Here is a 16,944-nt window from a genome sequence, read left to right as displayed (position 1 = left end):
CTTGTCATAAACCTGCAGCTTATGTCATGGCAGTTGCTCATTTCTGATAAAGTCTTCCAGTTCATCTCCAAACCATCAGGCAACCACTTCATAATTGGGGAAAAAAGGTGTCAGGAAAGCCTATTAAAGTAATTAGATACTTAATGAGGAGAATGATGATACAATAGTGAGTTGAACAGTGAATGAGGAGCTAGGGTGACTACATGCAAAGGCATTCAGTTCAACTACTTTTGCTCTGTCAACCACACTAAGGATTCTGGAAGAGCCCAACAGCAGACACATGAGTGACTGTATAGGCTTATATGCCACAGTAATTTTTAGGACACAGTTCAGCAGCACTCAGCCATCTCAACAGAAGCCAAGCACTAAGGTTATCAACAGAAAGCCTTTGTCTCCCCTGGAGAGCAGCATATGTTGTAGCAATGAGGTAGGAAAAAAAAAATTGTATTTGACAGCTGTCAAACTATCTAAACTATGATTTGGATATGGGCTATTCTTTGTATGTCTGGATCTGGCACTACACTCATGGGGACAAACACTAAACAGTGAACAGCGGCAGCAATACTCTAGTAGAAAACTTGACATGTCTGCCAGACAGTGACTTGCAGAAATGTGCAGAAGGTACCACTTACAGACACTTTTCTTATTTTGAGACAGTGAGAAGTGAACTTCCATATATACACAAGAACCAAGAGCTTAAAATAGTAAAATTCCACTTTTCAGTGAAAGTAAGTTTCACTGACAAATTTCTGAGAAACATAATGAGATTTTAATGCAACATAATGACCGTAACATCAATACAATACTTAAAATATTATTTTAATTTACACATTGTGCAACAAAAAAGACAGTCACTAAATACAAGTGAAGGAAGAAATAAACATTTGCTCCATCAAATTTAGTTATGCAACTCAAGAGTATTCAAATCTCACCTAATAGAGTTACTTTTGTCTTTTTACTAGTCACACTGGAATCCTGAACACTTTGTTTCCATATCTGCACCCAGCACAAGCTGTCAACACACAAGCATACAAACTTTTTCCTAAAGAGAATACTGAAATCATACCTAATAATTTTTTTTCTGCAAAACACCTACAGAGCTGACTACTTAAATGCAAACAGTCACGGGACTTAATCAAGATGTTGCTTAATCTCTCTGTTAATTTAACTAGACTCAAAATAAAAATGCCAAACAGGACGGATGTTTTATTTATTTTATCACCAGGATCTGAAGATTAATATTATAGATACAGAAGAGGGACTGCATTGAAAGCTAATTCTATATTTCTGTAGTACACGAATATCTGTCAATACTTACAAAAAATTTTATAGCATCTGTTAGATGCCCCAGTCTTTCCCAACAGCTGTCTACTTCAGAACCAAGTAGAGCAAGCTGCCAGAGGGACACTATTTACATAGCCACACACAGCAGTGTCACAGGCATCTGAAGTATCACATTACTTTAAAAACTAGTAGAGAATCATTTTCTATGAACTTAAAGACCAAGACCATGATCAGTTCTTTGAACATATTTTTTTTTCCTAGCAACATAACATCTGTCTTACTTGCCCTAAGCATCAGTCAGCTACTTTTCAATCACATGTCACTGCTAGAATCTGAGTCTTACCTTTGTAACCATACTCACTCTAAAAAGAAAAACTGTGGTAAACTCCAGAGCATTTGACCTCTTATATCCAGGCACTTGGAAGAAAGCAGCTCTTGGATCCCTACATGGGACACTGAAGCCTGAAAAGGAGTATGCTGATTTGTTGACCTTACAGTCCTATCTTTTTGGTTCAGATTCTTTAGCAGCTCTACTTTGTTCCTCCACATCAGTTGTCCCAAAAGAGCCAGTACCAAAGTATAGCAATCCTTTTCTCCCCAGCCCTGGTCAGTCACCATGGATAGTCAAAAGAACAACCTTCCCATAAGAACAAGGTCCCCTGAAACTTGGTATTTTCTTTGGGATCTTCCGTTACTCTAATGACATTCCCTGAAATTGCTTACACTTCAGCTCTGAGGAAATCACCTGAGGTTTAAGAATAAAAATAATGTGCACTAAGCAGACAAGGATAAAACTGATAAAGCATGTACCTTAGGGTGCCATTTTAAACCATTTTTCTGGCAAATGCACTAGAAAAATAATTCTTGGCATCAATAAGCTATCAGCAGCTGGAAGTCACAATTTCTACAAGACAAATAACCTGATATTCTTTTGCCTTAACTCTTCATATCCAGAGAACAGAATCTGCTCTCAGCTTCTTTCCTCACAACAGTGGAGTGGAGTGATCCTTGAGTTACCCTTGGAAGGAAATACTTGCCTATGAAGTATTCAGCCATTCACACTTTGTGGCACAACAAATTCAGTCTTAGAAAGCAAGCAGTTGTTTTTAGGTGCAGTTCAGCAAAACTATGTTATTAACTAATTTTTTCATCTATTCCAAAGGTTTAAAACACAGGAAGATTCAAAGTCTGAGGTCTTTGGAAATCCAGAATATAATGTGTATCCATTAAACATCCTTAGGCTCTCAGAAGACTGATGCAATAAAAACAGGAATTTAACTTAACTAGTATTCAAAACATCCCATCAAACAATAGTAACACATAGAATAGGCACTTAGATTTGTCAGCCTGCTAGCATGTATTTCTCTAACAGTTTTGAACCATATGCTTGTTTCTCCAACCAATAAACAAAGATTAAAAAAAAAAATCTCCAAAACATCAGAAAAACATACTTCACATTAGACCTAAGGAATGTGCTATGTGACTGGTTCACTAAAATGCGACATTCAGGGTAGCAGCTTCCTCAAACACAAGCAAGAGCCACTACTTATGGCTAAGCATATGATTTGTTTCTCTCAGCAATGAAGGAACTTACAAGACTGGGTTGAGTCCCGTGATGTGACTGAAAGATGCAATTTACAAATAATCTATGGGGAAAAATCCACCAAAATCCTGAATATAATACAACCACGCCACTTATTCTAAAAGAAAAAGTGCTATTCAATCAAACGTAGGCTTGAATTACTTTATTAGAGGAAAAAACCAAACCTCTCCTTACAGAAAAATGAGAGGATGCTATAATAAAAAACCCCAACTATTTAGGATTACTACAGGACAGGTTTACTCAACTAACTGTAATTTTAAAGACCTTCATTTTAATATTTTTAAATGTCAAATAAATATTTTTTTCTTTATCATCAGTCAAGGAACAGTGTGCCCATATCAACACTGTTAATTATTTTCATCAGTGTTAACAGTACCCCTTGGGAGCTGGGAGGAAGATTTTGAGTTATGTGCAGTTTAACATGCACCTGAACCAGTACACACAAGTAAAAGTATAAAGTACACACTCCTGTAAATATTATGCAAAACACAGAGCTGCAAATCTACCTTTCAGCTATGAATACTTCTATTTCGTCTTCATTCATAGTGATGATTTGAGGCTACCTTCCATTCTCTCCTTTTCAGTTAAATTCCCTCCTTTTTCAGGAGAACAGAACACAGTGTTACAGAAAAAAATTCACTGAAAGAAATTTGCATGTATCAAATTTGTTACTTGTCAGATGCAGCAACTCTGCATCGAGAGCACAATGAATGTCACAGAGCCCTTGCTTCAACACGGTCTAGTCTGCAAATTAAAGCTCTAGTTAACCTCAAAATACATCACAGGTCTGGAGAAGTCATAGTCTCAAATAGAGGGAAAAACTTTCTTTTCCCTTCCCATCAAAAACAGTTAACTTGAGCACATGAAAGAATGCAGAATACAAACAGCTTTTCTACCATTTCAAGGATATCATCCACTCACCTACATACTCTGAAGGTTTTATAGTTAATTAAAATATTAAATAGATCATTCCACTACTGATATTAAACAGAAAATTTCTAATAAAGGTGAAAAATTGCCAAGGACTCTGCCACAAAATCTTTTTGTGAGCAACACTGTCCATGGGTGGGGTAGTAAGAAAGAAGGGAAGGGAAAAACAAATCTCTTATCCATTCTTGCAAAATTTGTAAATATACCCTAGTCTCTCACCCCAAGAAAACCTTTGGAAAATAAATGTTTCTAAATCTATGTGGGCTTTATGCCTTCACTTCACATCATATCCTCACAAACAAAACTGATGTATTTTTCTGAGTAGCCAAGAACATGCCCGAAACCTTAGAAATCTTAACATGCTCAAGAGTTGTGGTTGCTCCTTATCTATCTTGGGCAGGTTTCCCAGTATTTCACCCTTGAATAAATCCTTTATACAGTAGGGGTTTTTTTTATTGGTTGTTTGTTGGGGTTTTTTTAATGTGCTGGCTCCTTTATACAACACACAAATTTATAAATCCTGTTTAAGATACCTGCTATGAATCTGCATGGAATTTGTCCCATGCACCCACACAGAGACACAAACGTTTTCACTGGTGTAATGTGAAAACATTGTGTCATCATTCTATGGCTACTTTGTATGGCTACTGCAACAACACAGATGCTAAACCAAAACCTTCTCCCATTTTCAAAAGTCCCAGGACTTCTGCTTCCTAGGGTCTAAGACCAAGTGATCACAGCCTACCTTCTCTAGGCTTTCAGGCAGTGTATTCCTGCAGTGCACAAGACATGGCAGCAGGACATCGGCACTTTTTCCCCAGAAAGAGGAATATTTTGAGATTGCCAAATCAGCTATATTCACTGCAGCAATTCAAATATGGTATGAAAAAACAGCATAACAGGGGGAAAAAAAAGACAGAAAATGTTGAGGAAAAAATTGTCTGCCTTTGTATTCAAAACATACAAAATCAGAAATGCATATAAGTTTACGGTACTTCATTTTATTTTTCTTATCAAACCAAAGTTTATGGAAACCATCTCTGTCATCTTTTGTCTGCCTTCCAGGCTTTCCCAGTGAGAATAATCTGGAACTCAAGCCTTCAGTATTTTCTTTATTAGCTAACTTATATGCTGTTTCCAAATTTGAATCTCCACCTTACTCTGATATTTAAATCGGCTGGAACAATATTTGGGTTTCAAGAGCTTGAAAGTTTTAAAAACATTATACTTATACCTGCCTGCAGAAAGTCAGTTTGATCTACTTGCTTGTGTGTATTATACTACCATGTTAAAAAAAACCCTTGCAAATTGAAACAAGTATCTCCTGTTCTAGTCAAGAACATAAAATTCATTATAAAGTTAATTTAAAAATTTATAAATTCATTTAAAATAAAGAGAAGGATATGTGTGCCCTGCAATATGCTTTAACATCTATTTAAGCCAAATATCTAAAGATTTAATAGTTTGCAGCAGGTGGCACAGACAGCCATTCTTCACCCCTTCTTTTTTTGTTTTTTCATGAGTTTGGGGTAATTGTTATTTGTTTTTTTTTTAATTCACAAACACACAGTAAGGACTAGCAAAGACTCGCTGGCATCAAGATAACCTGCATCTGTGTCCTTCTCCCTCATCAGCTAGAGAACTCTGAGACAGCCAGGGTCTCAGAAGCAGAGGCAGAACCCCACAGTAAGACTGCTGCCAGCACCCAGCCAGGTTCAAATGTACCCTCTCCTGAGCTGCAGTCACAGCTTTGATAACAGCACAGCTAACCTCAAATAAAGTTCAAAATACATCTATCTCTATGGCACTTCAAACTAGTAGTCATACAAAAGAAGTGCCAAGTCTATCACAGCTCTGTATTTCTGTTTAGCCTTTTTGCGAATTGGCCCACAGAAGTTCAAAGCTTTAGCTGTCCAGAATCAAAGGTAAAACTTTTGGGGGATGTTCCTAAAATATTTGTATAGTTTCTGATGCTTAATGAAGCTGATACACTCTATCCTTTGATTCTGCCTGAAGAAAATGACATTGCAAGCCCAACAGGAGGCAGAGACTTTTAAGCAAACCAAATGTTCTGCTTTTCTCCCCACAAAATATCTCATAAACAAAACCAACCAGTTCACACCCACAAAAAGCTTGACTAGGAAATTCTTTATTTTGTTTATCCTATTTACACAGCTTTGACAGGCATTGCTTGCATGGTTTCTACTTGGAATGAGAACAACTGATGGTTATCTTTCCTCACTGTGAAAAAACCTAACTGTACCAAAAGCACAGTATTTCAGAAGAATGGTGGTAAGATCACTATGCTGAATAAGAGCTTCCTCAGACTCCCATTAAAGAGGTCCATAAGCAGGTGTAAATCATCTTTCTTATCTATGAAATGAGGAAACTATGTGACAGAGCCTGGGTTTAGGCACCATTTGAACAGCAGGCTGAGCATGACTGATAGCAAACAGATCTGACTTTAATGCTTTTGGAAGTGGAATGTATCCATGCGACTCACAGCGTGGACAGCTCAACAGGGTCATCTAAAAATTTCTTCTGCTCAGACATTCTGTAAACTGTTAGATGCAGCTATGTCGCAGATGGCATTGCATGTACTCCACAACCAGATTTTATAGAGGTGTCAAGTGCCTTTTAGTCAAGTACAGTTTGGAGATGTTAATGCTTTGTGTTAGTTCATCCCTCTGTAGATGACTTAGGCTGGCATTTTCTTGTGGGATCAGTTTTCTGATGACTAACTTGATGAAATGTTAGCTGCTCTATGTTGCTAGAAGGGTGTTCTGTACTCTACTTCCATAGAGCAAAGGGAAAGAAATTTCCCAAAAATATTTGAATTTTAAACTCAAATTAATAGGGCAACATTATTTTCTCCCACGTCCACCATTTTTTTCAGCAGGCAGATACTACCGGACAACTGTTGCTGTCTTCTCCAGAATTTCATATTTTCCATTCAACTTGGACTGCACAACAGTGTGGCTTCTCCTCCTACTAGCTTTTACTTCTAAATTAAGGCAAAATACGCATGCTTTGTCTAACCAAACCTATTTAAAGCTATTTGTTCACAAGCTGTCACCTAGACAATTAATTTAGCTGGTGTAAGAATGTGAATTTATGACTTTGGTAATCAAGCTTAAGAAGTAACAGCAGTGGGAAGGCAAGTTCTCATCTCTTTTCCTGGGCATGTTCAACCAACTGGAGACAAGAGCATTCCTGATATTAACCACTCCACTCTTGCTAAGCACTTAACGGATTTTTGTCTTAAATGAATGTTCCAATATGACTACGCAACATGTACTCTCTAAATTTGAGAAAATGGCTTTAGGGTGTATCACAAAACTTAACACAAACATAAGACAATATATTTAAATAGATAAAAGAGGGAACATTATTAAATCCTATAGCATGTTGTTAGCATTTTTAAACTTTGTAAGAAGAGCTGCTCACAACCAGAATCATTCTTTTAAATTTGACATGGCTCATTATTTGGCATCTCACTTGTAGTTTCGAAGCCTCCATTTACAAGATACAAAACTAAATTATTAAATAACTTATTCTAAAAAGATGACTGGAAATTATTAGTGGACTACCAGGACAGACTTTAAATCTTGATATAAACTGGAACAAATATCTAAGCCACAACTTTATATTCTGTTTTGAAAGCATTACAAGTGCAAACTACTTAAAAAAATAGGGAATAAATGGTGCTTTCAGACACTGTGTCTTCAGGTTAGAATTTGTTAGAACCAAAGAAAAAGCTTCCTACTGCCTTTACACCTCCATTATCTATCTTGAGGACCAACCTCAGCATTCAGCATCTTAAATTTTCAGCAAAACACTGTTAGAGTCTCCTGAACAACAAACATTATAATCTGCCTTATTTTTACAGTCTTCTCCCACTCCTCTCTATGTTCATCACACACAATGTCACCCTTAGTTGCCACAACAAATTACTGCACTGTAAGAGGAAATCATCACAACTGTAGTTTCTTTCCATACCAATACTCAGCTGAGTCACATAATAAAGACGGATATTTCCAATTGTTCTGGCAATAGAACATTCTGAAAGAATGTGGACTAGGGCATGGCACATGTCCACAATAATTTAAATTATAAACATTATCTTTTAGACCAAAATTTTTGGGGGGAAAAATGGTAATTTTTTAGCTCCTTGGGGTCAAGGAAGGGATTATTGGTATAGCAAAACAGCAACTTAGAGAACAGGCAGTTCACCTTGGTCAGCAAATAAAGCACGACCATCTTTTCAAGTAATTCAAGAAAGCCTAATGTTATATTATAAAGCTCTCTATATATTCTTACTTTTTCAGGATCAAATTCTAGGTTTTTAAACAAAACATCTACCATTTATCAAATTGGATAAACCCTTAATTTTCTGTTAGGACTGCAAATTCCCATCTTAAGAAAGAAAACCAGAAATTGTGTTGAATTTTTAATATTCTAGAATCATGTGCTTCAAAGAAAAACAAAAAAAGACTGCAAAGAGAGCACAACAAAACTTTGTTCCCTGTCCCTAAATCTTAAAGGAGGAAGAGACAATCAGTCCTTGAATAGATTAAAGGAAGGGGACTATGTTCTGTACATTTTGCCTGAAAATTTACAATCCCTGTAGAAATAAAACCCGTCTTCATTATCAGCTTTGGAGACAACCAGCACAGTAAAAACTAGCACCATCTTTAACCTCAAGGAAGAATACTGCTTCAACAAAACAGAAAGGGTACTACACAGTCAGCATCTGTTTCATATAAAGGTTTGGCTGCTGAATAGAAGAACCTTAAGCAGTATAACTTCTGCTGTGTTTTAAATACTGGCTGTTAATATGTTACTGCATGGTGACATATGAAGATTTCTGTTATCTAAACCTAAAAAGACAAAGCAACAAAAAATAAAAGTATATATAATGTCACTTTGTAAATAGCATGTAACAACAGGTAGGGGTTGTTAAGGAAAGATGCCTTCCTCCAGGTTTCCAAGATCAAATGTTTGGACAAGACCTCCAGACTACAGCAAAGAAAAATTATATAACAATAGCATAACAAAGGCAAAAATCCAGGAATAAGAGAAAAAAATCCCCAGCAATCAGGCAAAACATGGGTTTCTCTTCAGCATCAGAAGCAGAAACTCTGAACCAAAATTTAACAGTGATGTCTTAGGGTGACAAATGAAAAATGTTTTGGTTTATTTTCATATAGGAGCAAGAGAGAAACCATGCCTACTCCAGAAAGCTCAGGTTTTACCCTCATCAAACAGGAACACATTTCTCAGCTAAAAGGTTAAATGCTGACTACAGAATCACAGAATGATTTAAGTTGGAAAAGACCTCTAAGATCACGGAGTACAACCTTTGACCTATCACCACCTTGTAAACTATATCACGGCACTAAGAGCCATGTCCAGTTGTTTCTTGAACACCTCCAGGGATGGTGACTCCCTCGGCGGACATTCCAATGTTTAACAACTGTTTTCATTAAGGAATTCTTCCTGATGTCCAGTCTGAAGCTCCGCTGGTGCAGCTTGAGGCCATTTCCTCTCATTCTGTCGCTGGCTGACAGGAAGAAGAGAGCGACCCCTACCTGGCCACAATCTCCTTTCAGGCAGTTGTAGAGAGTGAAAAAATCACCTCTGACCTTCCTTTTCTCCAGACTAAATACTCCAGCTGAGGAGTTTCCTCAGCTGCTCCTCACAGGACTGGTGCTCCAGACCCTGCCCCAGCTCCATTGCCCTTCTCTGGACTCTCTCCAGCTCCTCAGTGCCTTTCTTGCAGGGAGGGCCCAGAGCTGGACACAGCACTCCAGGTGTGCCCCCACCAGTGCCCAGTACTGGGGACAATCCTTGCCCTGGCCCTGCTGGCCACACCATGGCTGATCCAGGCCAGGATGCCATTGGCCTTCTTGGCCACCTGGGCACACCCTGGCTCATGTTCAGCTGCTGTCACCAGCACCCCCAGCTCCTTTCCCCTGGGCCACTCCGTCTCAGCCTGGGGCTGTTGTGACCCAAGGGCAGGACCTGGCACTGGGCATTGTTGAACCTCACTCCGTTGGCCTCAGCCCATGGATCCAGCCTGTCCAGATCCCTCTGGAGAGCCTTCCTGCCCTCCAGCAGATCAACCCAACTGGGTGTCATCTCCAAACCAAGAATGTACTTGATCCCCTTTTCTAGACCATCAATTAAGATATTAAACAAAACTGGGGACATAATGAGTCCTGGGGAACACTACTAGTAACCACCAACTTCTGGAACGAAACAAACTTTTGGAAGTTTGCTTTTGCTCTCTTACCAGATAATGAAAAGGTAATGGAGCTAGTATTTTTCTGTAATATTTCATATGTTACATACTATCAGATTACATTACAGATTATCAGATTACATTACATTGCAGAAATCAGATTACATAATTTTTAAATACAGACTTGAAAACACCCATAGGTCAAAGGAAAAAGGAAGTAAAAGGTGCAGTAAAAAATTCTGACAATCCTTCTGTCTTTGAGAAGAGATAAATGGATGAAAACAACAATTCAAGTATTCTGGATTACTCCTCATCACGAGCCAAAACTCTCCACTAAGATAAGATTTCTCAAACACACAGACCCATATGATCAGAAAATCAGATTATCTCTCCCTGTTAATAGACTTTAACAAGGATCTGCTATCTGCTATTGAATCACAGATTCAATTATTGATTAAAAAATTGTATTTACCTACAAGAAATACATATTTCATATACCTTAGGTAGCAGAACATAAAAACTAGACTACAAATGATTCACCCTATTTTTTAAAAAAATCAAAAAAAGTGACATTATGACTAAGTGTGCATAATGCACATAGCAACATAAAACACTCACTACATAGTGTATCTACACTATCCCTGAGAAGTGGTCCCTTTATGAAAGATTTAAGGTTTTGTATTTTTGTTTTTTTTTTTTTTTCATAGAATACATGCTCAAACAGGAACATCTATGTTTAAATCCACGGACCAGTGGCATTAAAGAGGAAATGCTATGCCTTCCACGTGCGCTTATCTCAAAGCCTTCATGGAACAAGTTCAGGTAAGACAAGTGCTATGCAACTAGATCTCCTGAAACTTTCCTCAAGAACCAAGTCAAATCCTACCCCAGATAACTCAAGAGAGGTTACAATCTCGCTGAAAAATCTAATAAATATCCTCAATAATAAGTCTACTATATTTACACAAATAATAAAGAAGACATACAGAAATTCTAGAATATGAAGAAGACCTAAGTGGGTTTTAAATTAGAAGAACATTAGACTCCATGAGAACTCTCCACAGGAGACTGTTTTCTTGCTTCTAACAAACAACCTCACTTGAGACTCAGAGTCAGAATTGGGAGTTGCCTGTATATAGAAAAGTTTAAAAAAATCCTACAACCATGAAACAACCATTGCTCCAAAATCCAATAAATCTAACAAGAGAACAGTTCTCAAAGAATATAACTCATTATAAGTTGGCTGCCTTTGCAACACTTTCAGTGGTGCAGTAAATATATTGGTTTTGACAAATGTTCACATAGTTACCTGACCCAGTTTTCATAAGTGAAAGTTTATACATACAATAAACACAAGGAACATACACTTCCTTGAGCTGCCACATGGGCCATACTAAAATTACAGTCCAGTTTGTATTTCTGTGTAACTTAACCACTGCAATCCAAGAAATTACATTAAAGAGATACACCACATGCCTCCACTCCTCCTGCTTTTTACCCTTTCTTCTTTGAGGTCAGGATTTGTACAGCTTTTCTCAACTTCATCTGCTGACATTTTTACCTACAGCTGTACTGATCCATCATTTTAAAATTTAAAATAACTAACAATTTAAAAAAACTGACAGTTATGATGAGATTTAGACATGCATGTTTTATAAACAAAGGAATAAATGCCATACCTCCAAGTTCTTTCACGTTCAAAATTGCATTCTGGAATGGCACGGCTTTTATACTAAAACCTAAGAAGAGAAATACAGAACATTAGTAAGCTATTTGTTAAAGGGGCCATTTGCAAACAATTGCATATATTCAGAAAAAACAACTTTTTCCATCAAGAACCAGGATTTTGCCTAAGAAATTTTGTTTCAATGGGTTTAAAAAGTCAGTTAAAAGGGGGTGAGAAAGGGGAAAGAGGTGGAGAAGTGCCATAGAGTGGAACAAGAATAAATCAGGATAAGCAATGCAATTTTAAATTTTAAGAACCTGGCACACAAAATTTAGCACAAAATTTCCATCCAGGCCTTCTACCAGAATATACTTCTATAAGATCATCTTTTACTGCATCTAGAGCTAAAGTAGACAATCCAGACTACCATTAAAATGATGTGATCATTCTGCAAATTTTAGGAGACCTTGAAAACAATGTGCAATAAAAATCATTTTATTCTTCCAATTAAACATCATAAGTTTTGGTTGCAACTGGATTATTAACCCTTTCTATAAACATTATTAACTGGAAGATCCTTCTACAGACCTTAGCTGGATGTATTAAAATGGTCATAAGCACACTGGAAATATCTATGAGTCCTCTATTAGCCTAATTTTTGCTTAAAACTGAAATAAAAATAAAAAATCCAACCAAACAAAAAAAAAAAAAAAACCACCAAAATGTGACCTTTACCCTTAATTGAAAATTCAGACAGACAAAAGAAAGGGAATTTGAAAAACTCCAGCCTTACCAGTGTTTTATACACTAAATTTTGCAGGTTCATTGCATACATACATATAAGCGTACATAATACTTTATAAAGGAAAAATTATGTGTGCTCCTTCAGCAAAAAATATCCAGACAGACATTAGATTTATTTCCATCTAGCACAAGTCATTTCAACATGATTACATACCTGTGAAATGAGTGAAGAGGTTTTGAGAAAATGTGTTTCGCTTCACATTTATTAGCTATCATTTAAGAGAAACAAGATGTTTTTTCTCCCTGGTTAGACCAATAAGATGTTACAACACTCCTACTATAATCAGTGCTAGATACAACAGAGGAAAGTACAAGAAAATTTGAAGGGTATAACTATGAAATATTTTGGGGATCTTATCTTTAGAGAAATCCTAAACTCTTCCTAGAAAAAGGGGAAAAATGTAATGGACCTGAGTGGCATTGATGAAAAAAGCAAAAATAGACATTATAGCTTAAAGCGTGAGTAGAGAAGCTGTCACATTGTATTCCTGGATTCTCCACAATATTGTCTGATGTGGCACATTTAAGAAGATTTATTATAAGCAGAATACTCTAGATGTGCATCATTTTGGTTTGCCTGCCTAGTATTCTCCAGAGTTGGTTTTCATTCCTCAAGTTACTTAATCATATAGTGGTATTTTATTGCATCTCTCTAGAAAAACAAAATCAATTTAATTTTTAATTAGCAGTATTTTCATTACTTTCTCTGATAGCTTTATACTTCTATCTACATGCTGTTACTATTTATTTCAGGTTCTAAACTAATTAAGTATAATCTGTTTTAATCCTGGAGATAAAGCTCAAGAGAAGGATAAAAAAAATTAAAAGGCTCATTACTCTACAATTTCCTTCTAATTTTTTGAGTTAGTCACCTTCTCACAGCTGCTGGATCTCTAACATTGCCAGTAACACCACAACACAGAAGCTGTTCATGTCAATAAAAACACTATTTTCTTGTACCTGTTTGACACTTTACTTACATTTGTATGAATAATCTTATGTTCTTGTAAATTAAGAAAACATACACTGAAAAACAGGGTTGCTAAGGTACAATCATGAAATTCAAGCCCATGAACCACAGCTACAGAACGAAGCCACGTTACTGTAAACAAGGTACTTGCCCAACACTTACTATCACTTCCATCAGCAAACCAACCTTAATAATTGCTGCAGCCACTGAACCTTATTTCTTCAACCTCCATGACCTAATCTGCCCTCTTTCTGAACTTTCCAGCCAGGTATTCCCTCTTCTTACTTCACATGTCTGTTTCTGGTTTTTCTGGTGCTGTTTTGTTCTTGGTTTGTTTTTTCTTTGTTGTTTTGGGTTTTTTTTCAATCAAAACATGCTTTTCAGTATTAGGCATTTTGGTTCATCATTATCAAGATGCCTATTCAAATTGTTTTCACTTAAGATATCTCCTATCTGTGGTTGTACTGTCTGTTTTTATGTATATCCTCACTACACTGAAACTTTCTGTAAATTAATTCTTTGATCACAATCTGCCCTTACAACATAAACAAGCCTGTTGCTCATGTAAAAAGCTGTGATTATCACCAAAAAATCATATTTCCATCATATTTCCTTTTTTTTTTTTTTTGGTCACTAGCATATACCACAAGGCAGCATGGACCAAATACGTACAGAAATAAATCCCAAATATAGTCTCATAGCATCACTGTCCTATCCTATTTTACAGCATATTCTCTTCCTTTCTCTCCAATATACAGTGAGACTGTAAAAATCAAAAGTAAAATGAGAAGAAAGAAACATTTCAATGTGTGTCTACAGTACAGTACTACTGTATGTTATGGTTCTGCTTCATTAGAGCACACATTTTCGACTTTTAACATACTCCAAATTGTATGTTCTCATGGATATTCCCCAATATATGAACATACTGAAATACTGAAAGAAAGTATTGCAGCAGTGGTAGCTGCAAAGTGATCCATTAGGTACTTTCAACAGCAAGATAAGCAGGCTGAAGTTCTCTACTGCCTTTGCTATGTGTTTCAGTAGTCATCTTTGGGCAAAATTCCAGCACACCATGGAATAAAGGGAGCATCCTACCTGTGGTAGACACAATGTTCTCCGGGCTTTCACTGCAGAGCTGAGACAGAAGACTTGTCTTCCCAGAACCAGAGAGGCCTATGCAAACCAAGTCATACTCAGGTCGTGGTGGTGGCGGTCCCTTGCAGCAAAGTGCTCTAAAACACTGCCAGGATAAGGCAAAACAAATACAAAAGGAAGAGTTTAGTTTTCTTTATTGGCAAATGTTTATTTCTTTAACCTTCTAAGAAGGAAGTTTATAAACTTGAGTTCATTGGAGAGAAGAAAAGTATTATTCCAACTTATTATTTGACAAAGTCAACAATTAATAGACTAAGACCACCTCAACTAAAATCTCAAAATCTCAAACTTTATAAAAAAACAAGCATACATGTTAACTTTTCACCTAAACATCAAAAAGCTATGTGTCCATTTCCCAAATAGCACAAACTGCCCACCACGAGATGGGCTTGTGTCCTATATTGCTCTACAGCTGATTATGCATGAGTTTCCTTCCTGTGCTAATTTCATGCAATACCTGGTGTGAATATCAGAGCCAATCCTGAGCAGTTACTGACTAGGCTCTACCTGTCATCACAGAAAAGAATCAGAGACCTTTGCTCCACTAATATCCTTTCCGGGCTTGCTTTGTCATGCATTTCAGCTCAGAACAACAGCTTGTAAATAAATAAATAAATAAACAAATAAATCTTTCTGGACATTGATCTAGTAAAAACCAGATAGATAGCTCACTTTCCCTGGAGAAGTATAAATTAATCACAATGTAAACAAATAAAAATCTCTTACACAAAGCCTACTTCAGATTTCTGCTTGCTTCTCTTAAACAGTTTTCCCAAAGTAGGCCAAGTTTTCCAAAGGGCTCCTTAGGCCTTCATTAAGTTCTTCAGTTCTTTGTTTATATGCAATTTAGAAACTTTTAATGTAAAAATCTAAAAGCATACAGTTCCAGGAAAGCTAGGAAATTTATATTTTATGTACGGAGCATAATTACCCGGTAATTTCCAAGGCAGACTTCCGCCACCCCAATATACATAGACATAAATAACTTCTTCCCTAGTATCTGCCACCTTTATATCAAAGGAAGACATCTGCTTTAACAGGGAAGGGAAGGGAAAGCATGTCTGTGCAATCAGCCCTTTGTCACACATTCTGTTTTTACATAGCCCCAGCTCTTTATTTCCATCTTAACCACAAGTCTGCACTGCACCAACTATGGGAAAAGAAATCCAGTCTTTATAACCTTAACCTAGATTGTCTTGAGAACTGCCCAGGTTTTCTCACAGAGGGCTACCGGAGGAGCAGAGAAACTGAACTGATGTCAATAAGGCTCTAATGCAAACAGTGAGGTCTGACCCTGTGAGCAAGTTGTCCTGAGAGAATGTGATTATAAAAGGACAGCTCACTCAACACAGAACTTTAATTGTATTCTTTCAGTATAGATGGTAAGCTATTACACATGCTGCTAAAACAGTTTTCATTGCTTTGAAGAAGCAAAAGATAAATTCTGTGAAAGCTGCAAAACCACTTCAGCATCTTTTAAAAGAGTGAAAGGCAACACTTTAGAAAAAGTAAGAATATGTACAATAATATTTAAGCTGAATAAAAGCAGCAGATTTTAAAAATAATAGCTTTGCCTCTATGAAGATTTGATTCAAAAATTATTTTCTTTAAGAAGGTTTGCTCTTGTATGTGTCCATACCTCAAAGGAATTAACTTGCCTACTAGCTTTATTTACTGATGTTCTATCCATTTACTAGTTTATACTCATCTCACAGGTTCTACAAAGCCACAGCAAACATTCTACTGTGTTACTTAAGTGAGAAAGGCCAACTGAGTTCATTGAAAAAGATAAACTCCTTTAAAGAAAGTTTCCATGTAATGGATATCAAGCTGAAGGCCACATAAAATCCTTCAGAGCTTGCCAGAGCTCCTGAGGCTGTGTCAGACCCCCTTAGCCAGTCTTTAAAAGGATTCCATTTGTTCCTGTCATCATGGCATCTTTGTAACATTGAAAAACATCAAGGAATAGACTAGCTGATGGAATTCTGTGCTTCTTGGTCCAGCCACTCTGTTGGTTCTTACGCAATCAAACATGACACTTGAGCCCTGACAACATCCAATAACATATAGTTCTGTGAAAGATAATTTCTGCTCTTTGTAAAACATATATGGAGGCTCTGAGGGTGACAGACAGGTTTGTGAAATTCAGGATCTCTCTACTAAGAAATCTACTAAGATTTTTCAGTCTAAGTCCAGCTTAGACTGAAAAATCTTTATATGCTGTGGATGAAACACATGATCAAAAATCCAGGTCAGATTGCATCTCCAAAGTAGCATATGTAGGC

At 36.8% G+C, this 16,944-nt stretch overlaps 1 protein-coding gene across 5 annotated transcripts in view; it reads right to left on the bottom strand.

The window, feature by feature from the left end:
* Nucleotides 1-16,944, bottom strand: part of ARL15 (ADP ribosylation factor like GTPase 15) — a 239,060-nt gene that overhangs the window by 144,496 nt on the left and 77,620 nt on the right. For all 5 annotated transcript variants that reach the window (XM_030237333.2, XM_050987034.1, XM_030237331.2 and 2 more), the window contains 2 exons: nucleotides 14,600-14,744; nucleotides 11,741-11,800 (listed from right to left, as the gene is read on the bottom strand). In XM_030237333.2, coding sequence (XP_030093193.1) covers nucleotides 11,741-11,800; nucleotides 14,600-14,744 — 205 coding nt within the window. The remainder of the gene's footprint in view (nucleotides 1-11,740; nucleotides 11,801-14,599; nucleotides 14,745-16,944) is intronic.

Source organism: Serinus canaria, chromosome Z (assembly GCF_022539315.1).
Source record: "Serinus canaria isolate serCan28SL12 chromosome Z, serCan2020, whole genome shotgun sequence".
NCBI lineage: Eukaryota > Metazoa > Chordata > Aves > Passeriformes > Fringillidae > Serinus > Serinus canaria.
Note: the sequence above shows the minus strand (reverse complement) of the source record. Positions and strands in the feature narration are given on the sequence as shown.